The 22,380-nt window shown below is 71.2% G+C and overlaps 2 protein-coding genes across 11 annotated transcripts; one reads left to right on the forward strand and one right to left on the reverse strand.

Moving 5' to 3' along the window:
• Window positions 1-2,337: 2,337 nt before the first annotated feature.
• TMC8 (transmembrane channel like 8) lies at window positions 2,338-9,387 on the reverse strand. 6 transcript variants are annotated; one of them, XM_051839701.2, is made up of 16 exons: window positions 9,249-9,387; window positions 8,650-8,826; window positions 8,407-8,555; window positions 8,028-8,177; window positions 7,828-7,910; window positions 7,327-7,463; window positions 7,076-7,223; window positions 6,809-6,979; window positions 6,464-6,603; window positions 5,666-5,789; window positions 5,285-5,382; window positions 5,032-5,215; window positions 4,824-4,954; window positions 4,485-4,643; window positions 4,164-4,242; window positions 2,338-3,954 (listed from the first exon to the last, which is right to left on the reverse strand). In XM_051839701.2, the coding sequence occupies exons 2-16, from the start codon at window positions 8,784-8,786 to the stop codon at window positions 3,733-3,735; spliced, it is 2,112 nt and encodes a 703-aa protein (XP_051695661.2). In that variant the 5' UTR covers window positions 8,787-8,826; window positions 9,249-9,387; the 3' UTR covers window positions 2,338-3,732. The 6 variants fall into 6 exon arrangements, with proteins under 6 accessions (XP_051695661.2, XP_069916340.1, XP_051695663.2 ...); XM_070060239.1 differs by having other exon boundaries at window positions 9,216-9,279; XM_051839703.2 differs by lacking the exon at window positions 9,249-9,387 and having other exon boundaries at window positions 4,824-4,882; window positions 8,650-9,175.
• TMC6 (transmembrane channel like 6) lies at window positions 6,977-21,810 on the forward strand. 5 transcript variants are annotated; one of them, XM_051839697.2, is made up of 20 exons: window positions 6,977-7,187; window positions 11,657-11,795; window positions 11,889-12,007; window positions 12,304-12,399; window positions 12,587-12,745; window positions 13,776-13,881; window positions 13,984-14,068; window positions 14,178-14,438; window positions 14,556-14,746; window positions 15,427-15,571; window positions 15,668-15,811; window positions 16,026-16,177; window positions 16,264-16,443; window positions 17,269-17,364; window positions 17,462-17,537; window positions 17,746-17,879; window positions 17,968-18,144; window positions 18,262-18,340; window positions 20,946-21,010; window positions 21,593-21,810. In XM_051839697.2, the coding sequence occupies exons 2-20, from the start codon at window positions 11,740-11,742 to the stop codon at window positions 21,669-21,671; spliced, it is 2,400 nt and encodes a 799-aa protein (XP_051695657.2). In that variant the 5' UTR covers window positions 6,977-7,187; window positions 11,657-11,739; the 3' UTR covers window positions 21,672-21,810. The 5 variants fall into 5 exon arrangements, 4 of the variants coding, with proteins under 4 accessions (XP_051695657.2, XP_051695656.2, XP_051695659.2 ...); XM_051839696.2 differs by lacking the exon at window positions 6,977-7,187 and adding an exon at window positions 10,622-10,881; XM_051839699.2 differs by lacking the exon at window positions 6,977-7,187 and adding an exon at window positions 10,622-10,881 and having other exon boundaries at window positions 11,892-12,007.
• Window positions 21,811-22,380: the final 570 nt, after the last annotated feature.

Here is a 22,380-nt window from a genome sequence, read left to right on the forward strand (position 1 = left end):
TGCCAGCTGGGGCCTGGGGAGAGTCCAGGGAGCAGGTTGGGGGGGTGGACAGGGCACCTGCCGGTCCTGCAGCAAGACGGCCCCGGCCTGCAGCACCAGCTGCGTTCCGCAGGGATGCTGGCTGGCCCTGGCCCCCAGGGAACCATCTGCCTCCCGAGCAGGGCTGTTTCCTGCCCGCCTGCCCTGGGCACTGCTGCTCATCCAGGAAGGCACGCCTGGCCCTGGGGCAGCCACTTACAGCCCTGGCCCGGGCCTCCTGCTGGGTGCCCTGGGAAACTGGGGGAGTGGGCGCCGGGGGGCCCGAGACTGGTGTCGGCCTTGGGGTCCCTGAGCTGTTCTGTGGTCGCCACGCAGATGTGGACGCCTCTGTGTCCTCCTCTGTCCTGCCCCCCCCCCCCCAGCTCTGCTTCCTTCTCCCGCCTGGGGGCAGGAGCAGCTTCTCCCTTTCCCAGAATTCCCTACCGGAGTGGGATTGGAGGGAGAGGAACTGGGGTGGGGAGTAGGGTAGGGAGATGGGGGGAGAGGAGGGAGACAAAGGGGTGGCGACTGGTGGGGGAGGGGTGGGGAGCTGGGGAGAGAGAAGGGGGTGGGAAGAGGGGCGGCATCCCGGGGGCTGGCAGTGGCACTCTGGCCCCATGGGAGGCTCCGGGCCGTGTGTGGGCAGCTCCTGCCCCGCCCCCGCTCCTGGGAAGGCAGTGTGGGTGGACACATAGGACATCTCCCCAGGCCCTGGTGAGACCCCCGCATCTCTCCTGCCCCCCAGAGGCTGGCCACGCCCCTCTGACCGGGTGCATTTGGAGGGGCTGCCCTGCCCCCGTGTCCACTAGGGCCTCCTCCGGACCGGGGACTAGCGCGGAGCCCAGGCCCCCTGCAGTGGCGTCTGGGTGCCCCAAGCTCCCCAGGCCCTGCTGCCCGGTGTGCTGTGCCTTTCGCCCTGGGCAGCTCCTCGCTTTCCCCACTCACGCTGCTGGCTGGGCTCCCCGGGGCAGGGGCCTGCACTGAGCTGCAGCTGGGGAGGCCAGAGACGGGGGGAGGCCTCTCGGGGCTGGACAGTGGCCATCCCGCACCCTGTGCGCCTGTCGTGGCCTCTACACCTGCTGAGACAGGTCCTTCCCGGCCTGGAGTGGCCCCAGAATGCCTCCCCTCACTCTGGTGTGACCTGGGACCCTCGCCAGAGCCCAGCCCCGGGCACACACCCAGCGCTGGCTCTGCCCTCACGGTCCCTGCAGGTGCCACCTCCAGAGGCCTCCGGCTCCTCCCCTCAGCCTGCCCCACTCAGGACCCCCCAGCCAACCCCCCCTTCTCCAAGGCCCCGGTGTCACCTCCTCCTGGGACAAGGGGCCCATCCCCCACCCCCAGGTTGTCTTCCTTGCAGTCCTGCTCATGGGTGCCGGGGTCGGGCTCACTTCCTCCCTCTCCCATCAGCCCCTGGTGGAGTGACCACAGGGTGGTGGGACCCCGGGCTGCGTGCCCAGGTGGTTAGGAGACGCAGAGTGGTTGCTGAGTGACTGCTCGTCACCCGCACAACCGCCGGGAGGAGCAGGGGGTCCCCCAGTGGGATGCGGCGAAGGTTTGCTGAGGAGGGGGTGAGGAAAGGGCCCGGATGCCTCTGGGCAGACCCTCACCTCCCCGGGCTCACTGACACAGTGGCCGGGCAGGAGACCCTCACCTCCCCGGGCTCACTGACACAGTGGCTGGGCAGGAGACCCTCACCTCCCCGGGCTCACTGACGCAGTGGCCAGGCAGGAGACCCTCACCTCCCCGGGCTCACTGACGCAGTGGCCGGGCAGACCCTCACCTCCCCGGGCTCACTGACACAGTGGCTGGGCAGGAGACCCTCACCTCCCCGGGCTCACTGACGCAGTGGCCGGGCAGACCCTCACCTCCCCGGGCTCACTGACGCAGTGGCTGGGCAGGAGACCCTCACCTCCCCGGGCTCACTGACGCAGTGACTGGGCAGACCCTCACCTCCCCGGGCTCACTGACGCAGTGGCTGGGCAGGAGACCCTCACCTCCCCGGGCTGACACAGTGGCTGGGCAGACCCTCACCTCCCCGGGCTCACTGATGCAGTGGCTGGGCAGGAGACCCTCACCTCCCCGGGCTCACTGACACAGTGGCTGGGCAGACCCTCACCTCCCCGGGCTCACTGACACAGTGGCTGGGCAGACCCTCACCTCCCCAGGCTCACTGACGCAGTGGCTGGGCAGACCCTCACCTCCCCGGGCTCACTGACGCAGTGGCTGGACAGGAGACCCTCACCTCCCCGGGCTCACTGACACAGTGGCTGGGCTCCAAACCCAATGCTTCTGATTCAAGGGAGTGAGGCCCATGTTGCCTTTTTTTTTTTTTTTAAATATATTTATTTCAAAGGAAGATTGACACAGAGGGATGTCCCCCAAAGTTACAATAGCTGGAGCTGGGCCAGGCCCTAGCCAGGAGCTTCCTCTGGGTCTCCCACGTGGGTGCAGTGCTTGGGCATCGTCCGCTGCTTCCCCAGGCGCGTTAGCAGGGAGCTGGATCGGAAGTGGAGCAGCCGGGACTGGAATGCGCAGGCATCGCAGGCGGAGGCCTCACTCACAGGCCTGCCAACCTGCATTCGTAGCCTGCTCCTGGGTGATTCTGACCCTACTGGTTCCAGGGGCCAGATTCCGGCCTCCAGCCGCTAATCAGCAACACGCATGCGCCTCCCCTTCATCCGGGCCACGCCTGTCACCCTCCCCAGAGTGCACACAGAGCCCCGTCTGTTTCCTGGCAGCCGCAGAACAAGCCCCGGCATTCAGCAGCACCCAGCGTGTTTGCTAATGGGCAGCGGGGGGAGGGGAAGCAGGGTGAGGACAGAGCCCGGAGGGGCTGAACTGGCCGAGGCCTTAGGGATCATGCGAAGAGGCCCAGAGCCCCGTGATGGGAGGCGCGGAGCCCCGTGATGGGATGCCCGGAGCTGGGGTTCTGACGCATGCCCCGGGGTTTCCTGGGCTCCTCCTTCCTCAGGGTTCTCAGCCCCGGCCACCTGTGTCACCCGGGAGCCTTCAGGAGCCCAGATGACATCAGAGCCGCTGGGGTGGGGCCAGCTCCTGAGAGGTGAACCAGGCAGGGGCTGCGAGCAACAGCTGGGGTGGGGGCCTGGTGGGACCCCGGCCCTGCCTGTGTCCTGGACGGCTGTGTCGCTCCCTGCACAGCCCACGCAGTGACCAAGGCTCCGACTCTCATGGTCAGCTCAGCCAGGGGCCAGGGGGCTGTGGGGGAGCCTACGGGTGCTGAGAGATCCTGACCCGACCCCTGTCCGGGGCAGGGATGGCCCTTGGGGCTCACTGTGCACGGTGGCTCCAGAGGCCCCGCCCAGGTTCAGGCCCCAGCTTGGCGCCTTGCTCACGCCTTGCCTTCCTGCTCGTGGGTGCAACTGCTGGCCCGAGAGAGGATTGGGGGGCGACAGGCGGTCATAGCACAGAGCGAGGCCTCAGCTTTGCTGTCCTGGGGGCCAGCCCCCGCAACCAGGAGAGGTCTGCAAACGGACAATTTCCCAGCACCCCCTGCAGGTGTACATTTAGAAGCCACCCTCACGCGTCACTAGACTGAGTTGTTAGGTAGCTGAGACAACGCCCAAACACAGACGCTGGAGGAATGAGACAGGCGGCCACATGTGCTTCTTGCTGTCCCGGGGCAGCGCCGTGGTCAGCAGGGGCCCGCAGCGCGGGCGAAGGAGGCTAAACGGGGCCCTGGGGCGGGGGCGAGGGTCAGTGCCACAGCTCCCTGCTGCTGGGGAAGCGGAATCTATGGACCGGCTCAGGTCCAGGGGGGCTGGGACCGGGGGAGCCTGGGCACGGAAATCCTGGGCGGAAGGACCGTGGGCGCGAAGCTCTGGAGAGAGGGGACTCGGGGCCCGGAGCCTCGTTCGGGCTTGGCTCCGGCAGCAGTCGCGACAGGTCCTCCACCAGGTGCCATTTCTCCTGCACCTGCTGCGGGGAAGCGAGCGGCGGTGTCGAGTGTCGCCTGCTTCCACCAGGTGGCGGTAGAGGCAGCGGCCGGCTGGACCGGGAGCCCCGCCCCCACGCAGCCGAGGCCACGCCCCCTCACCGCCCCGGCCCTCGCACCCGAAGCCGGCTTCTTAGCGGGGTCCGCACGCCCCCAGCCCGCGGCCGCCCGTGGAGTCCCGGCCCGCACTCACCCGCACCAGCTGCTTCCGGAGCGTGTGGATGGCCCTCGCGTTGGCCCGGGCCTGGGACACGCACACGGTGAGGGCGATGCTGCGGGAGGACGGCGCCGCGGGGCTGGTCAAGGCGGCGGTGCTGGGGGGCCCTCCCCCCCTCCCTGTGGCCCCGGCACCCCCCCCGGATTCCTGAGGGGGGGCCCAGAGCCCCTGCCCCCGAGACCCCCAGGTCACCTGTCTTCGGTGGCCATGCGGGGCCCCTCCTTCCCTGGGGTCTCCTGGATTGGGGCGCCCAGGACCACACCACCCCCGTGGAGGGCAGGACCCCCCCCCAGGCACCTGAGCAGGATAAGGAGGGGGAAGCCGAAGGCGTGGGAGCTGAGGTAGCCGAGGGCGCGCTGGCCGAGGGGCGGCAGCCGCAGGGCCACCAGCTCGGGGACCACCTGCCAGGGGGCCGAGTAGTTGGTGAAGAGGCCGCAGTCCCAGGAGGAGTGGACGCTGGAGAGGGGCGGCGGGCGGGGCTGGCGTCAGGGCCCCGTGGTGCGGGGCGCCCCCGCCCCACCTGCTGACCATGTAGCCCCGCCCCCGCAGCCCCGCCCCACCCCACCTGCTGACCATGTAGCCCCGCCCCCGCAGCCCCGCCCCACCCCCACCTGCTGACCACGTAGCCCCGCCCACCTGCTGACCACGTAGCCCAGCGGCGCGGCGGCCAGCAGCAGGCCCAGGAGCAGCACCAGCTGGAAGAAGAAGGTGGTGCTGGAGGCGCGGAACAGCCGTCGCGGGGCCCTGGAGTTCCTCAGCAGCGTGTACTGGGGGGCAGGGGGCGGGGTCAGCGTGTATGGGGGGTCAGGGGCGGGCCCCGCCGCCCCCCACCCCGCCCCCGCACCTTCTTGATGTAGAAGGTGAGGAAGATGAAGACGCTGTTGAGCAGAGGCAGCAGCGGGCAGTAGAAGAGGCCCATCCAGGTGACCGTCTGCCCGGCCACGATGTCCAGCACGTTCTTGGGCACCAGGAACTCCTCCCGGCCCAGCCAGGCCCAGAAGCGGCCGGAGAGGCGCTCCACCAGCAGCCTGGGGAGGAGTGGGGCCGTGGGTCACGGCCGCGGGCGCGCCCGCACCGTCCCGGGGCCGCGCGCTCACCTGCGGGGCAGGCTGACCAGGAAGGCGAAGGCCGCAGTGAGCAGGAAGTTGAAGAGCAGCAGCTTGTACAGCTCCTCGCCCACCGAGTTCTCCCAGCACTGGGGGCAGGGCGGGGCCCGTCACCATTCGTGCCCCCCCGTCTCCCCTTCCCTCACCCACCCGTCGGCGGGGTCCGGGGGCTTAGCGGCAGCTGGAGATGAGCAGGCCCCACCCCCGTGCAGCAGGAGGCCGCGCCACGCAGACTGGTGCGGGGGCGCCCCCTGGTGGTGAGCGGCTGCTGGCAGCAGCGCTGCGCGCAGGTTCTCCCACAGGTGGGGGGGCGGGTTCTGCGTGGCTGGAGGCGGGGCTTCGGGCGGGTCGGGAGGGGCAGGCCCCCGCCACCTGGTAGTCGCAGGCGTTGTAGCCGCGAGCCGCGCAGCCGGTCCGGTTTCCGCCGACGCACAGCACGGTCTGACCCAGGGAGAAGGAGAACATGCCCAGGCTGGCCAGCTTCAGCACCACGCACCTGGGGGGCGGGGCCGGGTCAGGGGGCGGGGCCCAGGCGCACGGGGCTGCAGGTGCTGCCTCTGTGGCTCTGTTTCCCAAAGCGGGCTCCCCGGACCGCGGCCTGTCCTGTTCTTCCACCAGTCTGGGAAGCATCGCACCTAACCAGCCACCGCGCTCCGAGGGCCTGCTCGCCCGAGGTGGGCGTCCCCCACGCCCCTGCGTGGCCGGCAGCACCGGTCCTCGGGGTTTTAATCTTTCATCTTTTTGAGCACTTTGAATTTCTCCCCCAGGGGCACGTGTTACAAACGTTTCAAAGCACACCAAACACAGTGGGTGTTGGAGGCGGCTGGGCCCTGGGGCCGGGGTGGGGCAGGATGTGGCCGGGCCTGTGCAGCCTGACCCTGGCTGGGGATGGTCCAGGTGGGGGTGTGAGGCCCTCAGGGCCGGGGGCAGCTGTGTGCGCCCCCAAGTTCCTAGCTCCCCTAAGTGTGCAGAGCTCCGTTCCGGCACCCCACAGGAGAAACGTCACTGAGGGGCCAGGACGTGGTCCAGTGTGACGGCTCCCTTTGGAGGTAGGAGGAGGGCGGTGGGAAACCTGGGACCGTGCGTCCGGGCGGCGCCCCTTTGGTGCAGAAGTGACCCCTGACCACGGAGCCTCCCGGCTGGGGCCCCGGCCCCCCAGGGCATGCGCACCAGATGAGGGTGAGGTTGACCTCTGTGTTGGGAGGGAAGTTCTCCAGCTGGGCCAGGGACACAAACAGCTGTGGCCCCAGGAAGTTGACCAGGGCCATTACTCCGGGGGGCAGGTACTGGAGCAGCACAAACAGGGGTTCCTGTGGGAAGAGGCAGGTGGCGGGCGGCCGTGGGCTGCGGGCTCCCCAGTGCCCCCCGATGGGCGGTTCAGGAGTGAGGCCCCAGCGGGCTCGGCCGCAGCCAGAGCCGGCCTGAGCTGGTCTGGACCGCTCCCCTGCCTCTGCCTCAGTTTCCCGGCCCTGCTCCCACTCTGGCCCGGATGAAGAGCACCCAATGGCCCGGCACCTCCTTGTTGTCCTGCGAGTACTTGGTGGCCCAGAAGATGGTGCTGATGGCCCCGACCACCAGGAGCCCAAAGAGGAGGTTGACGCGCACGTGGGTGAGCAGGCGGACGGCCCTCTGTGCCCGCGACTGCTGCTGCGCCAGCAGGAAGCTGTGGCCCTCCTCCAGCTCCACCTGCGGGGCAGAGGCAGGGCGTGGGGGCGGGGAAGACGCGCACGCCTCCCTCCCGGCGCACAGCCCGGGCGCCCGGCGTTCCCACGCCCGCCGCACCTTGAACTCGTTGCTGATCTCATGCTTCTTGATGGCGGCGGCCTCCCACACGCGGATGCAGAAGTCCCAGGAGGAGAAGACCTTGGCGCTGAGGGGCGCCCTGTAGTTCCGGGTCAGGACCGGCCTCTGGGGCAGCCCCTTCACCATCCTGGGGGCAGGGAGCGGGCGCTGGGGAGGGGCCCTCGGTGAGCGGGGGGGGGGGGGGGGGGCGCTGCCCGGGAGGGGAGGGGAGGGGAGGGGGGGGCGCTCACCGCTGCAGAGTCCCGCAGAAGCACAGGAGCAGGCAGGCCAGCGGGCTGAGCAGGTAGGCCAGGCGGATGCTGTAGGCCGAGTGCCGCTCGGGGCCGGCCCGGTACGCACCGTAGAAGAGATAGGTGTTGTTGAAGGCCTGGGACGGAGACGGAGACAACCGAGCAGGCTCCCGGCGGCGTACGGACCAGCCCTCAGCAACGCCACCAGCCAAGGGAGGACCCCCACCCCCACCCCACAGGCGACCAGGGAGGCGAGGCACAGAGCAGGACTCGAACCCGGGAGGCTGGGGCACTTTTTCCGTCCCTTTGCCACAGGCCCTGTTGTGAGCCCGGTGTGCCAGGCATGGGGGCCTCGGCTTCTGACCCATCGCTGGCCCAATCAGCCTAGGTCAGGTCACCCCCTAAAGCCGACAGGTGCGTGCAGGGGCGGGGGCGCTTTCAGGGTGGCGTCCCCTGGGCCTGCCAGGAGCCCGGAGCACGGCCAGGACGCAGCCCACTCACCCTGCCACTCAACACGTTCCAAAACTGATTGTGGAACCTCGGAAGGCCGGTGTGGTGCTGGTGGCCGCTGGGGCACTGCAGGGCTGCGGGGGGAGGGGCACCAAGGCCCGCGTGAGGCTCTGTGCTTCCCTGCGCGGCCCCCACCCTGGGGAGCCTGGCCAGGGCGCCCTGGGCGGTTCGGGGAGGCTGGGGGTACTCACTCAGGTTCAGGGCAGGGCCTGGGTCAGGGGGGTGGAGCCAGGCCAGGGGCAGCAGCACAAAGCTGGCGGTCACCAGCAGGGTCAGCAGGTTGAGTAGGAGCAGGAAGCGGAGGAAGGTGAAGTAGGCCTGGACACCGGTGCCAAAGAGCCCTGGGGGGGCCCAGGAGTGAGGGTCCAGGGGCCGTGGGGCGGGGCCTGGCCCCGAGCTGCCGCGCAGTACCGCGGACGGCCGCTAGGGGTGCTGCCTTCCGCCCAGGCTTGCACCTGTTGGGGGTCGGGGGCGGGGAGGATCCAGCGAGGTCCTAAGGGGGTGCCCTCCTCTGTTTCCCCTCGCGCCGCGGAGGCCAGGGGCGGGGAGCTGGGGTCGCGCGGGACCTACCCCCGATCTCGTAGAGCGCCCCCTCCCAGAGCCCGAAGCCGCGGGACAGCCGCCGGGCCGCCTCCCCCAGGCGCCGCGCAGCCCTCCGCCGCCGGCGCTGCCACTGCCGCCACCTCGAGGTCTTCACGCCTTGGGGCTCCCGCAGCCGCCTGCACGGGGGTGGTGACGGCCGCCTGAGTCCGGCCCTCCCGCCCCCTGCCCGGCGCGGCCCGGCCCTCCCGCCCTGGCGGGGCCGGCACCCACCGGATCAGCCGCTTGTCCACCATGGCGTAGGGCAGCGCCCGCAGGGGCACGCGGGAGGCGCAGAGCCGGGCCAGCTCCTGCTCCCACAGCGCCTCGGCCGCGGGCTCCGGCCCCGGCCCCGGCCCCGACCACGACATCCCGGCGGCCGGGGGGAGCCGGCTTCGATCGAGGTCCTGGCTGTGGCGACCCAGAAACGGAAAAAGAAGGCAGCCTGCTGGCACCCGGGTCTGGGCTCGGTCCCGCTGCACCGCTCAGGGGCCGGGGGCTCAGTCCCCCACCTGCCACGTGGGGTGCGAGGCCCCCGGCCCGGCAAGCTGGGTCTGCCCCCAAGCCGAGGTCTGCTGCACCCCCACCCGCTCCCTGCGCCCCCAGCCTTCCAAGGCCCCCGCAGGGACCCCCCCCTCCCCTGGCCACTGGCCCGCTGGACACCGGGGGCCCCCAGATCCTGCCCCCTGCGGCGCTCTGGCTGCGGGAACCCCGGGACCCCTCCCGGCTTCGGGGCAGATGAGGCTGAGCCCAGGCCAGGCGTGGGAACAGGACCAGGCACACCCCCCCGCGCCCCTCACCCTCGCCTCCTGCCCCCTCCGCATCCCCTTCACCTGAGGACGGGTCCTGGGGGCACCGGCTCCGGCCGCGCAGCGCGGGAGCTGAGGGGGAGGGGTCAGCAGACAGGAACCCCGCTCCCCGCGCCGCCGGCTCGCTCCCTCCCTCCTTCCTGCCCCCGCCCGCAGTTTCCTCTGCTCCCCTCCGAGGCCCGGGCGCCGCCTCCTGCGGCCGGGGGCGCAGCGCGCAGGTGGGGGGCCCCGACTGCGCGGGGCGCGCGTCTGCCTCGGCGCCCGCGCTGCCGCAGCCCGGGGGGCCCGCTCGCCCCCCGCTCTCCGCGCTGGGGCGGCCCCCGGGCGCCCCCTTATCTGCCCGCCGCAGGTCGCCCCCGAGGGCGCGGGGCACACGGCCTAGGCCGGGGCCGCGGGCTCCGGCTTTGCAGAAACCCTCGGCGCTATTTCTGAACTTCCCGCCACGGCCCCGGGCGCCACCCCGTGCCAAGTTCACGAGTTCGCGGTCGCGTCTCCCAGGCAGCGGCCCAGACTCCCCCCTCGCGGCCGGGGGCGCCTCTCCCCACCCCCGGGCTTGCGGGGTGCGGGCCCGGGGCCCCAGTATTCTCATCTGGGAAGTCCGGGCGTCGGCTTGTGGGGGCGCGGCCCCGGGGGAGGGGCTCGCCGCGGGGACCCCTGCTCCTCGCCTGGCCGAGAAGTGCCCGGGGCTGTCGCCAGATAACCCGCGGCGACCCCGCCCGGCGGACACGGGGAGGGACGATAACTCGGGGCCTTGCCTCGGGGTGGGGGTGAGGGTTCCCCGATTTTCGCGGAGCTGCGGACGGCTTTATCTCACTGGCACAGCCCCCGGCCTGGGAAGGGGGTGGCTCGGGAAGTGCAGTGGGGTGCCTTCGCTTTTTGGAACTTGGGGAAACTGAGTCCGGGGGCTTCACTGACGTGGCTGCGGACCCCCGTCCTCCTCGACCCCGCGCAGAGCTCGGGGGCGCCACGGGGGGGGGGGGGGGCTCGGAGGTCGGCGGGGAGGGGCCGGGCCGCGCGGAGTCAGGGCCCCCCGGGACCTTTGCCGCTGTCCCCCGCTGACCCCAGGGCCTCTCACTCAGACCACAGTTCCCGGCGGCCCCTGCGGGGACAGGTGAGCCGCTCGCCAGGTGATGTCGGGGATCCCCGGGGTCCCGCGCGGTGCCCTGGCCCTGCCCGCCCGCCCATGGTCCCCTGTGGCCGGTGGCTCCAGTCCCGCCGAATTCCGCTGGGCAGGCTCTTCCCGGTCTCCCGGCGGGCCCGGCTTAGACCGGGGCCGGGCCGGGGCCGGGCCGGGGCGGGCGGAGCCGCGCGCACGGACGGCGGCCCCTGTCCCGGGGCGCAGGCGGGAAGGGGCGGGGAGGGGCGGGGAGGCCGGAACCACCGGGCGCGGGGGGCGCGCGCGGCGCTGGCTGGGCGGGGCGCGAGGTCCCGGAGTTCCTGATGTCCCGGGGCCCCCAAGCCGGGTTGGACGGTGCCTGGGTGGCATTGCTCCCGGGGGGCACGCTGCCGGCCGCGGCGGGGGTCCCTGGAGACGGCCTCCCCCGGCCCTTCCCCACCCGGGCCGGCTTCGGAATGGTGCGCTCCGGAAACTCCGCGGGCCGCCCGGCTGGGGGCGGGGGCAGGTGCCCTGGGCGGCCCGCTGGCTGCGGCTGGAGCGGTGCGTGTGTCGGGGAGGCGGTGGGCTGGGTGGGGGTCGCCTTCCGGCGGGCGCCTGCGCGGGGCCGGGCTGGGACGGCCCCAGGCTGCCTGCCCGCGGCGCCCCCGCTGCGGGCCGGGAGGGGCGCGGCGGTGGCCGTCGGGGCTGGGCGCAGGGACTGGGCGTGCTGAGCGCTGGGTCCGGGGCTGGCTCTGCAGGAAGCCCCCTCGGCCCAGCCCTGGGTTCCTGGGTGAGGGCTGGGCACCGCCTGGGTCAGCTGCCCGCTGGAGCCGCTGTCCCCGCCCCGCACCGCAGGGGGACAGACCAGAGGCTGAGCTGCGGAGGGCAGAGCCTGACAAAGGGGCCTGTGTGGGCTGGCCCTCCCGCGGCCGCTGGGTCAGGGCACGTGGGAGTCAGTCTCCCGGAGCGGAGGGGGCCCGGCCGGCCCGCAGTGACCCTGTGTGTACCTGGGTGGGGCGCAGGGGAGGGGGCTGCCCTGGGACTTCCTGCGGGAGGAAGTGCAGTGGGGTGACAGGCATGGCCGTGGCCTTTCTCCGGGGAGCAGCGTCCCTGGCACTGCACCCTGGGAATGGCTGGCCTGAGGGGCTGACTGCCACAGCACCGCACCCCTTCCTGGATCTGCAGGCCCCTCCCTTCCTCCTCTCCTCCCTGCCCCTCTGCGCTGCCCTGGCGGGGGGGCTTACTCAGGGCCCACCCCTGTGCCACAGCTTGAGTGGGCAGTGGGCAGTCGGGATGTGGCCGGGCGCTGGGCTCACTGACCCCTATCCCCGGTCAGATGGGCGGCAGGAGGCTGGGGAGGCCTCGTCCAGGCTCTGAACAGCCCTAGGTGCACAGGGGGGCTGCGCGTGGGCTGCAGACATGGCCCAGCCACTGCCATTCGTCCTCGACGTGTCCGAGGCTCCAGGGGACGAGGAGTAAGTGCTGGGGAGGGTCTGCGCGGGGGAGGGTCGGGGGGGAGGGGCTGTGTCCCTCGGCGCGCCCTCAGCCCTCACCCCTGCCTCTCGCAGCAGCCAGGAGCCCAGCCCCTACGACGAGAGGGAAATGCACGACTCCTTCCATCAGCTCATCCAGGAGCAGGTGGCCCGGGAGGGGCTGGAGCTGCAGGACAGGGCGGCGGGGCCCACGGGTGAGCAGGGCCTGGGGGAGCAGGGCCTGGGTGCGAGGAGGCGGGGGCCTGGGGGAGCAGGCCTGGGTGCTGAGGAGGAGGGGGCCTGAGGGAGCAGGGCCTGGGGGAGCAGGCCCTGGGTGCGAGGAGGCGGGGCCCGCGGGTGAGCAGGGCCTGGGTGAGCAGGGTCTGGGGGAGCAGGGCCTGGGTGCGAGGAGGCGGGGGCCTGGGGGAGCGGGGCCCGAGCAGGCCGGAGCCTGGGGTGAGGCGGTCAGCAGCTCCCGGGAGCCCCGGCCGGCCTTCTGTTCTGTCTGCAGGTAGTGACCACCACGCTGTCCTGGGGCCCGGGGGGACCGTGGTGCACAGCACGGCCACACTGCGCATCTTGGCCAGCATGCCCAGCCGGACGATCGGTGAGTGGGACTCTGCCCTCGGGGACGCCGGCCCCGGGCTGGGCTGGGCAGGGCTGGGCTAGGCGCAGCCGCTCGCTGCCCTGGGTCGTCGCCACAGCACGGGGGTGAGCGCAGGTCTCTGGGCGAGGATTCTCCTGGGGGCTGGGGCGGCCTGGCCTGGCCCAGCCCTGCCCAGCTGCCGTCCTAGGCCGCAGCCGTGGTGCCATCATCTCCCAGTACTACAACCGCACGGTGCGGCTGCGGCGCAGGAGCAGCCGGCCCCTGCTGGGGGACATGGTGCGCTCGGCCCGGCCCAGCCTCCGCCAGCGTGACCTGGAGCTGGACCCCACGGCGCAGGAAGAGGAGGGTGAGTGGTAGAGGGCGGGGCGGGGGGGGGGCTCCTGCACGGCCCCGGGGCTCCTTGGCTGTGAGGTCTGGGGACTGCCAAGGGGGCACTCCACGGCCAACAGGTCTCTGGAGGCCTCGGGGACATGGTGGTGGCCCAGCTGTCCTGCAGCTTGGCACCTGCCCGGTGACAAGGGCACGGGCCGGATAGGTGGATAAGGCTGATCTAAGTGAGCTGAGAGAAGATGGTGGCAGAGAGCCAGGGAGGCTTCCTGGAGGAAGTGACACTTGAACAGCTCTGTGGGCAGCGGGGAGGGGGTGGTAGAGCGAGGCAGGGTGCGGTCTCGCAGGCCACTGTCGGAGCAGGTGCACTGGGCTCCGCCTTCCCAGGCTCTAGGGGTGCTCTGGGGGCGCTGCCCCACTTCCTCTGCTCCCCTCAAGGCCCCCGCTGGTGAGTGACGCAGCAGGGGAAGGCGTGGGCCCTGGGCCAGGTGGGCTCTGGTGTCACCGTGTTCTCTGCCACCTGGGCCAGGGGTCAGCTGTCAGTCACTGCTTTTTGCCGCCTTTTTGTTTGCTCATGTTTATTAAGACTTAGGAGAGGCAGAGTCAGAGAAGTGGGGAGCGACAGATCTTCCACCTGCTGGTTCCCTCCCCAGATGGCTGCAGGGGCCAGGCCGGGTCAGGCTGAGGCCAGGAGTGTCCTCTGGCGCTCCCACATGGGTGCGGCGGGTCCAAGGCCTTGGGCCGTCCTCTGCGGCTTTCCCAGGCGCAGGGAGCCGGATTGGAGACGGAGCAGCTGGGACAACCCGGTGCCCTTACGGGATGCCGGCGGTGGCTCTGCCCGCACGCCCCAGAGCGCCCGTCCTTACCTGTCGCGTGGCCTAGGAGCAGTGTCTGCCCTTGGCAGGGTGGTGGCGGCCTGGCCACCCCTGCTGCCCGCTCCCCGGGTCCTGGCTGCCGCTGGTCTCACGGCCTGGGTGTGGGGTGCGCGCCCAGGCTGGCGAGGCGGGGCTGGGCAGGGGGGTCTGACTGGCCGTCCCCCACCCTCGCAGAGAAGCGGAGCCTGCTGGTGAAGGAGCTGCGGGCCCTGGCGGGGGCCCAGCGGGACCACCTGCTGCGGGCCCTGCCGCTGAGCCTGGCCGAGAAGCGCGGCCTGCGGTGCGTGCTGGCGGGGAGTGGGGCTGGGGCGAGGCTCCGGAGCCCGGGGCTGGGCTGCCCCCACGACGGTGCGGGGCACCCATGGCTGCCCCTTGTCTGCAGGGAGAAGAGCCGGCCGCCGAGGGGCCAGCGCGGCTGGGCTGGGGTCTTGTCCTGCTGCGGCCAGCTGGGGGACACCTGCAGCCTGGTGAGAGCCAGCACATGACGGGCGGGACCCCGTGCTGCCAGCCTGGCTGGGGGGGGGGGTGTCCAGGCCCCGGCCTCAGGGCTGACTGCTGCCGTCCGTCTGTCCGCAGGCCTGGCACGGCGTGGGGCTGGCGCTGCTGGCCGGCCTGCAGGCCCTGACGCCGTGGCGCTACGCCCTCAAGCGGATCGGCGGCCAGTTCGGCTCCAGCGTCCTCTCCTACTTCCTCTTCCTCAAGAGCCTGCTGGCCCTGAACGGGCTGCTGCTGCTGCCGCTGCTGGCCTTCCTGGTGGGCGTGCAGGCCGCCTTCCCGCCGCCCCCGGAGCCCGGCGCTGCCCACGCCTTCACGGGGCTGGAGCTGCTCACGGGCGCGGTGAGGGCACGGGCCGGCCGGGCGGGGGCGGGGGGCTGCCCTCCCCACCTCCCCCCGGGGCTCTTCAGGGCTGGGGCCCCCCGTGGTGGGCAGGGTCCTGACGCGCCGCCTCCCCAGGGCTGCTTCACGGACAGCGTCATGTACTACGGCCACTACAGCAACGGCAGCCTCGGCCCGCCCTGTGCGCCCCGCGGGCCGGGCGGCCAGTGTGCCCTCGGCGCGGGCGGCCTGCCCTACCACATGCCCCTGGCCTACCTCTGCACTGTGGGCGTGGCTTTCTTCCTCACCTGCATCACGCTGGTATACAGGTAACGCCCCAGCTCAGCCCGCTCCTCCACATCCGCCCACTCGCTGTCTGCTCGTCTGTCCATCCGCTTCCGCGCCCACTGGACTGTCCATCGCCACCTGTCCACCCGTCTGCTCACCCATCCAGGAATTCACCTGCGTACCTGCTCGCCCATCTACCTGTCCAGCTGTCCACTCACCTATCCATCTACTTGTCTGTCCACCCATCCATCCGTCACTCATTCATCCACCTGTCCATCCACATATCCGCGTGTCCACCTGGCCATCCATCCACCTACCCACCCTCCCGTCTGTCTCCGTCCACCTGTCTGCCCCCGTCCACCCGTCTGCCCCCGTCCACCCGTCTGCCCCCATCCACCCCCGTCCACCTGTCTGCCCCCGTCCACCCGTCTGCCCATCCCCCCACCCCCCAGGCACGCTCAGGGCTGGAACACACGTGCGGTGCCCACCCTAGAGCTGTCCTGGGAAGGCAGTTTGGGGCCGAGCCCTGGAGGTGTTGACCCGGCTGCTGGGGGGCACTGGGGGTGTCAGGCCGGTCCCCTGGGGGCTTTACGAGGAGCGGGCAGGAGAGAGGAGGCGCCAGGGCCAGCCCCGCCTCTCCCCGGGCCCCTTCCTGGCCCGCGTGGCTGGAGGGCCTGTGCTGTCGGTGGCCGGGGCCTCATTCGCCGGCTCCGCCTCTCAGCATGTCCCGCTCCTTCGGGGAGAGCTACCGGGTGGACAGCACCTTGGGCGTCCACGCCCTCACCGTCTTCTGCTCCTGGGACCACAAAGTGACTCAGAGGAGGGCCTCCCGCCTGCAGCGCGACGCCCTGCGCACCCGGCTCAAGGCGAGCGCCTGGCTCCAGCCCCGGGCTCGGGGGGAGGAGGGCCCCGGGACCCCCTGGCCCCTGCCCGAGTGACCGGGACCCTCGCTGTCCCCGCAGGAGCTGCTGGCCGAGTGGCAGCTGCGGCAGAGGCCGCGGGGCCCGTGGTGGAGACTGCGGTGCGCGGCCGTGCTGGGGCTCGTGTGGCTGCTGTGCCTGGGCGCCACGCTGGGCTGCTGCCTGGCCGTCCTCACCTTCTCCGAGGTCAGCCGGCCGCCGCCCCTCGCTCTGCTTGCCTGCCTGTGCTGTCTGCTTCCTCTTCTCCCCAGCACCTGGGCCCCCCCACTTCCTGTTGTGGCTTGAACTTGAGGCCTGGTGTGGGCTGTGTCTGGGGGGATGGGGAGGGAGCCGCTGCCTGCCCCTACCGCCCCCCCATGCCCTCGTCCCCTGACGAGCCCCCCTTGCCCTACCCCTGCAGACCCTCGTGGCCACGGAGCAGGAGGGGCAGCTGCTGGCGCTGCCCCTGGTGGTGGGCGGCCTCGGCCTGGGGGCCTCCTACCTGTTCCGCAGCCTGGCCGCCCTGGAGCGGCTCGACTCCCCGGTGCTGGAGGCCTACGTCGCCATCTGCAGGTGCGGGGCTGGGCGGGCGGGGCTCCCTGGGGCGCGGCCACCCCTCCCCCAGCCCCGCCCCTGCCCCACGCCCTTCGTCTGCCCAGGATCCTCGTCTTCAAGATGGCCGTGCTGGGCGTCCTGTGCTACCACTGGCTGGGCCGCAGGGCGCCCACCCTGCAGGGCCGCTGCTGGGAGACCTTCGTGGGCCAGGAGCTCTACCGCTTCACGGTGGTGGACTTGGCCTTCACGCTGCTCGACTCGCTGCTCGGGGAGCTGGCGTGGAGGTGAGGGCCTTGGCGCCAGCTCTTTGCTAAAGGGTGCTTGGGTGGAGGCACAGGTGTGACGTGTTTTAGATCGAAGGGAAAGCAGGTTTCACAACGAGGCGTTGGGGCTTTAGAAAGGAGCCGAGGGGCGGCCGGGGCCGGGGCCGGGCCGGGCCACCGCCGGGTCTCCCCCGTGGGTGGCAGGGACCCAAGTACCTGAGCCGTCGCCTGCCTCCCAGGGTGTCCTGGGAAGGCAAGTGGAGCTGGACTTGAACCCCAGGGCTCTGAAATGGGCTGCGGGCTCCCGGGCGGCCTTGACCACCACGCCAAGCGCCCACCCCAGGCTTCATCCCGAAAGAATTGGGGGAGACGCGAGCTGGGGGAGGGCAGGAGGGTTTCCAGGTGTTGGGGTCGCGCCGGGGTCCCGGCGTTCGCGGCTGACTGCAGCTCCCCACGAGGCAGGAGCGATGGCTCCGTACCCGGGTCCCTGCCACCCGCGGGGGAGACGGGGGCCGGGCAGCCAGCCCCTGGCCTCGGTCCCGGCCCAGCCCCAGCCGTCGCGGGCTTTTGGGTCCGAGCCGGCTGACAGCTGCGCCTTTCTCTCTGCCTCTCAAAAGCAAGGACCCCAGGCGGCCTGCCGGGGCTCTGTGTTTCCGGCAAGGGAATAGGAACCAGGCGTTTGGGAAACAGGAGAATGTTTGCCGCTGACTGTTCCATCAGGGTGTGCCTAGAGAACCGGCCACTTACACAAGGGCTGGGAAGAGCCAGGGCTGGGCCAGGGACCCCTGGAGCTGCAGCCCGCGGCTCCGACCCGGCCGCCCCCTCCCGCCCCCTCCTCTGCCCCAGGCTCATCTCCGAGAGGCAGCTCGGGAGGCGCCGGAAGCCCGAGTTTGACATCGCGCGGAATGTTCTGGACCTGATCTACGGGCAGACTCTGACCTGGTGAGGGCCCCGTTGGCCTCTTGCTACCTGGCCCTGGGGGAGGGCTGTGCCCTGGGCGGCCCCAGCCCTGCCGCTGACGCAGCCCCCGCCTGCCCAGGCTGGGGGTCCTCTTCTCGCCCCTCCTCCCCGCCGTGCAGGTCCTCAAGCTGTTGCTGCTGTTCTACCTGAAGAAGGTGGGGCGTCCGGGGGTGCGCGGGCGGGAGGGGTCCCTCCGGCGGCCCGGGGACGCGCCCCGAGCGCAGGCGGTGCCCGGCTGGGCGGTGGGGATACCTGTTCCCCTGCCAAGCAGGCGCGGGGCCCACCCGGCTGCTTTCCACGCGCGAGGCTGGCGCGACCCCGCGGGGTGCAGGGCTGGTGGCACAGCTTGGCCTTTGTCCCCAGACCAGCCTGCTGGCCAACTGCCAGGCCCCCCGCAGGCCCTGGCTGGCCTCGCGCATGCGCACCGTCTTCTGCTCGCTGCTCTGCTTCCCGTCCTTCCTGGGCGCCGCCGTCTTCCTCTGCTACGCCGTCTGGCAGTGAGTGGGTTAGGGTTAGTGCGGGCGCGGGCGGCCCCCGGGGCGGGCCCTGCCTGGGCGCGGGGCTCCCGGCCGCTCTCCTCCGCAGGGTGAAGCCCTCGGGCGCCTGCGGCCCGTTCCGGACCCTGGACACCATGTACGAGGCGGGCACGGTGTGGGTGCGCCGCCTGGAGCGCGCGGGCCCCGGCGCGTCCTGGCTGCCCTGGGCGCACCGCTACCTGGTGGAGAACACCTTCTTCCTCTTCCTGGCGTCGGCGCTGCTGCTGTGAGCGCGGGGGGCCGGCGGGGGGGGGCGCTCACCCATCCCCGGCCCCGCCCCCGGCCCCGCCCCTGCCCCGCCCCGGCCCCGCCCCGCCCCAGCCGCCGTCTCCCGTCTCCGCAGGGCTGTCATCTACCTCAACATCCAGGTGGTGAAGGGCCAGCGAGAGGTCATCTGCCTGCTCAAGGAGCAGATCCGCAATGTGAGTGGGCGGGCGGGGCCGCTGACCACTCCCTGCCCCGGACGCTCGGGGATGGGGCCGGGCCGCTGACCACTCCCTGCCCCGGGACGCTCGGGGATGGGGCCGCTGACCACTCCCTGCCACGGGGCCGCTTGGGGGGGCGGGGCCGCTGACCACGCCCTGCCCCGGGACGCTCGGGGGCGGGGCCGCTGACCACTCCCTGCCACAGGGACGCTCGGGGGCGGGGCCGCTGACCACGCCCTGCCACAGGGACGCTCGGGGGCGGGGCCCGGCCGCTGACCACTCCCCTGCCCCTGGGACGCTTGGGGGGCGGGGCCGCTGACCACTCCCTGCCACGGGGATGCTTGGGGGCGGGGCCGCTGACTACTCCCCTGCCCCGGGGACGCTTGGGGGGGCGGGGCCAGGCTGCTGACCACTCCCTGCCACGGTGACACTTGCGGGCAGGGCGGGGCGCTGACCACTTCTCTGCCACAGGGACGCTCGTGGGGGGCGGGTGGGGCCGAGAGACGGTGAGGACAGGAGGCCTTTTCACGGGGCACCTGTGCTTTGTCGCCAGAGTGGGTGGCAGGAGGGGAGCAGCGACCTCCCTGGCCCTCGGGAACCCTGGCTCTTTCCACGCGTGGGAGTGGCCGGTATGGGGCAGGCCCCTGGCTCTTTCCACGCGTGGGAGCGGCTGGCACGGGGCAGGCCCCTGGCTCTTTCCACGCGTGGGAGCGGCCGGCACAGGGCAGGCCCCCGTCCGCCTGCACGCCCCCCCCGCCCTGCCCCGCCCCATCTTCGCAGTCGGCTGTCCCAGCGGTCCCGGCGGGTCCCGGCGAGGACCTTGACCCTGCTGCGGCTGGCAGGGGCCGGGGGCGAGGGCTCCGCAGCTTGCGCTCAGCAGGAGGCGCTCTCAGGGGCTGGGGGGGCAGCCCTGTGGGTCCCCCCCCTCACCACCGTGCGGTTGCCAAGAGCCCTTGGGTGCCAGGTGGGGCTGGCAGGGAGGAGAGCCCCAGCCCTGCCTTCCACTTCTGGGTTCCGAAGGGCCAACCTCCGGCCGGAGCCCGGCTGCCCAGCGTCCGCTCAGAGCCACACCCCTGCTGCTGGGGGTCTGAGGGTGGCTGCCCCCCATCACGCCAGGTGCTGCTTCTCCAGACAGTCCTTCCCACCCTGTGTGTGGTCTTCTTTTTCTTTCTTTTTTTAAGATTCATTTATTTGAAAGCATTTTAGAAAGGCGGAGAGAGGGGGGGAGGGGGAGGGGGAGGTCTTCCACGCGCTGGTTCACTCCCTGGATGGCCACAACAGCCTGAGCTGCGCTGACCCGGAGCCGGGAGCCGGGAGTTTCCTCCTGGTCTCCCATGGGGTGCAGGGCCCAAGCACTTGGGCCATCCTCCACTGCACTCCCGGGCCACAGCAGAGAGCTGGATGGGAAGTGGAGCAGCCAGGACTCAAAATGGCGCCCACATGGGATGGCGGCACTGCAGGTGGCGGCTTTACCCGCTACACCACAGTGCTGCCCCTGTGGCCTTTTTTTTTTTTTTTTTGACAGGCAGAGTGGACAGAGAGAGAGAGACAGAGGGAAAGGTCTTCCTTTGCCGTTGGTTCACCCTCCAATGGCTGCCGCGGCTGGTGCTGTGCTGATCCAAAGGCAGGAGCCAGGTGCTTCTCCTGGCCTCCCATGGGGTGCAGGGCCCAAGCACTTGGGCCATCCTCCACTGCACTCCCGGGCCACAGCAGAGAGCTGGACTGGAAGAGGGGCAACCTGGAAAGAATCTGGCGCCCCAACCAGGACTAGAACCCGGGGTGCCGGCGCCGTAGGTGGAGGATTAGCCTAGTGAGCCGCGGCGCCGGCCTCCCCTGTGGTCTTGTTTTAAAGATTATTTATTTGAAAGGCAGAATTAGAGGGAAAGCGAGACCATTCGCTGTTTTATTCCTCAAATGGTCAACATGGTCAGGGCTGGACCAGGCTGAAGCCAGGAGCTTCACCTGGGTCTCCCACGTGGGGGCAGGGGCCCAAGCACTTGGGCCGTCCTCTGCTGCTTTCCCAGGCCATGAGCAGGGCACTGGAGCAGAAGTGAGCAGCCGGGACTTGAACGAGGGCTTTGCTGTGGGGCACTGGGTTGCAGGTGGCGGCCCAACCCCCAGCACCACAGCACTGGCCCTGCCCTGTTCCCATGGGACTCCTGGGCTGAGCCCGGCTCCTGCCGCTGCTGTCCTGTTCTGGCCGTGGGCTCCCACATCCTCTCCATGCTGGTGTGTGCTGGGTCAGCCAGGCAGTGGCCCCAAGGGTGCTCACGTCCCCAGTGGGGCCTGTGACATGCGGGGTTGAGGTGGAGGCAGGGCCGGGCCGGCTGTGCGGAGCAGGATGGGGTCGGTGGCTGGTTTCGGGCACTCCGTGTGGGTGGCACGTGGTTGGGCTGGTTTCGGGCACTCCGTGTGGGTGGCACGTGGTCGGGCTGGTTCCGGGCCCTCCGTGCGGCTCAGCATGGTTCCCTCTGCAGCTTGGCGGTCCACTCACGCCTGCTTCCTGGCTCTGTCCCGCTTTCCAGGGCGGAGGGCGCCCTGGGGGAGCCTGCGTGGGGCTGTGGATGCCATGGGTACGGAGTCTTCTCTCTCGCCCTTGCAGGAGGGGGAAGACAAAGTCTTCTTGATCAACAGACTCCACTCCGTCTACGAGAGCCGGGAGCGCAGGTGAGGCCCGGCCAGGAGGGGCGTAGGTGCCATGCGGGTGCGTGGGCGCCCGGGGGCCGAGGGTGGCGTGAATGTCCGAGTGCTGCTTGCCCTCGCCGCCTGTGCCGTGCCAAGTCCTGGTGGGGCCTTCTCCCCGGGGGGCTGGCGCCCTAGTTCCTTTAGGCGAGACCCAGTAGCCCTGGGGCTCCTGAGATGACAGATGGAGACACAGCCTCCCTGGAATGGGGCCCATCCCTTGGGGTCCCCGAGGCTGAGACCCCCTGACAGGGGCGGGGCAGGGGCCTGGCTCCTCCTGCTGGCGGGCTCCTGCCAGTGAGACAAGGCTGACGCCCAGTGTGCCGGAGCAGGTGTTTGTGCGAGCTGGCCTCTGCGGATCAGGGTCAGCCCGTGTCCCTGGGTGGGACACCCGCACGCGGCACTGCTCTCGCGGCTGCCGTTGCTACAACGGGGTGAGGGTGCGTGCGGCAGGCCCCCCACTCGCAGCCTGCGAGCAGGTGCGGCTGGGTGGGGCCTGGCGGTCTTGGGGGGCACTTCTGGCGCACTCCAGGGTGCCGAGCCAACGCTGGCTTCCCTGTCTGGCAGGGCTGCTGGAGCCGAGGAGCCTGCGACACCCCCGGCCCTGCTCACAGATGGACGGGACACTGCCTGGTGGGACAGCTAGGGCCTCCCAGGCTGCTTCACCCCCAGCTGCCCTCTGCCCAGACCGCCGGCGTGGCACAGTGGCGTCTCCTGCAAGCTGCGCCGGGCTGGACTCTGCCCCTGGGCCTCTATTTATTCTCCTTAAATGGGTTTCGCAGTGACCTTGGCTCTTGGGAGTTTGTGCTTCTGACTTGGCCTGCCCACATCTCTCCTCCCAGGCTGAAGCCGTGGGAACCACAGCCGGCAGGCAGGAGGGCTCCGGCGCACGGCAGGGGCGCCTTCTGTTGGCAGAGCCTCAGAAGGCCCACACTGGCCCTCGACCAGCCTGGAGGGGGCTGGCTTGGGCACAGTCTGGCGAGCAGAGAGCGGGGTGCCCAGCGGGGCCAGCCAGGGGTGCCACTTGAGTGACAGGTGGAGGAGCTGGTGGGTTGTGGGGAGATGGGGAGGGGATGGGCGCCATCACACAAACGAATGGGACCCTGAGTGGGTTGGAGTGCGGAGGGTGTGGACCAGCTGGGCCACACTCGCTCCTGTCCCTCCCTGGGGCCAGCCTGCCCTCTGCTTGGCCCCACAGTGCCCAGCAGGTGGCGCTCCCCAGCCTTTCTCTGGCCCACCCAAGCCAGCACCGCTCCGGGAGCTGGTGAGAGCCGGCGCCCATCCTCGGTGCTAACTGTGGCTGCACGTCTAGGCTGAGCTCCGCGGGTGGGCTGCTCAGGGGGCCAGGCCCACAG

The sequence above is a fragment of the Oryctolagus cuniculus genome, chromosome 17, assembly GCF_964237555.1.
Source record: "Oryctolagus cuniculus chromosome 17, mOryCun1.1, whole genome shotgun sequence".
NCBI classification, from domain to species: Eukaryota; Metazoa; Chordata; class Mammalia; order Lagomorpha; family Leporidae; genus Oryctolagus; species Oryctolagus cuniculus.

Bases quoted from the DNA above. Each gene is read 5' to 3' on its own strand.
- TMC6 (XM_051839697.2), top strand. From the start codon at position 11,740: ATGGCCCAGCCACTGCCATTCGTCCTCGACGTGTCCGAGGCTCCAGGG. The intron at 15,812-16,025 runs GTCAGCCGGCCG...CTACCCCTGCAG, and splicing joins CCGTCCTCACCTTCTCCGAG to ACCCTCGTGGCCACGGAGCA. The intron at 18,341-20,945 runs GTGAGTGGGCGG...TCGCCCTTGCAG, and splicing joins TCAAGGAGCAGATCCGCAAT to GAGGGGGAAGACAAAGTCTT.
- TMC8 (XM_051839701.2), bottom strand. From the start codon at position 8,786: ATGTCGTGGTCGGGGCCGGGGCCGGGGCCGGAGCCCGCGGCCGAGGCG. The intron at 6,980-7,075 runs GTGCGGCGGGCG...TCTGCCCCGCAG, and splicing joins AGATCAGCAACGAGTTCAAG to GTGGAGCTGGAGGAGGGCCA. The intron at 4,243-4,484 runs GTGCCTGGGGGG...GTCCTCCCGCAG, and splicing joins CCCCTCCTTATCCTGCTCAG to CATCGCCCTCACCGTGTGCG.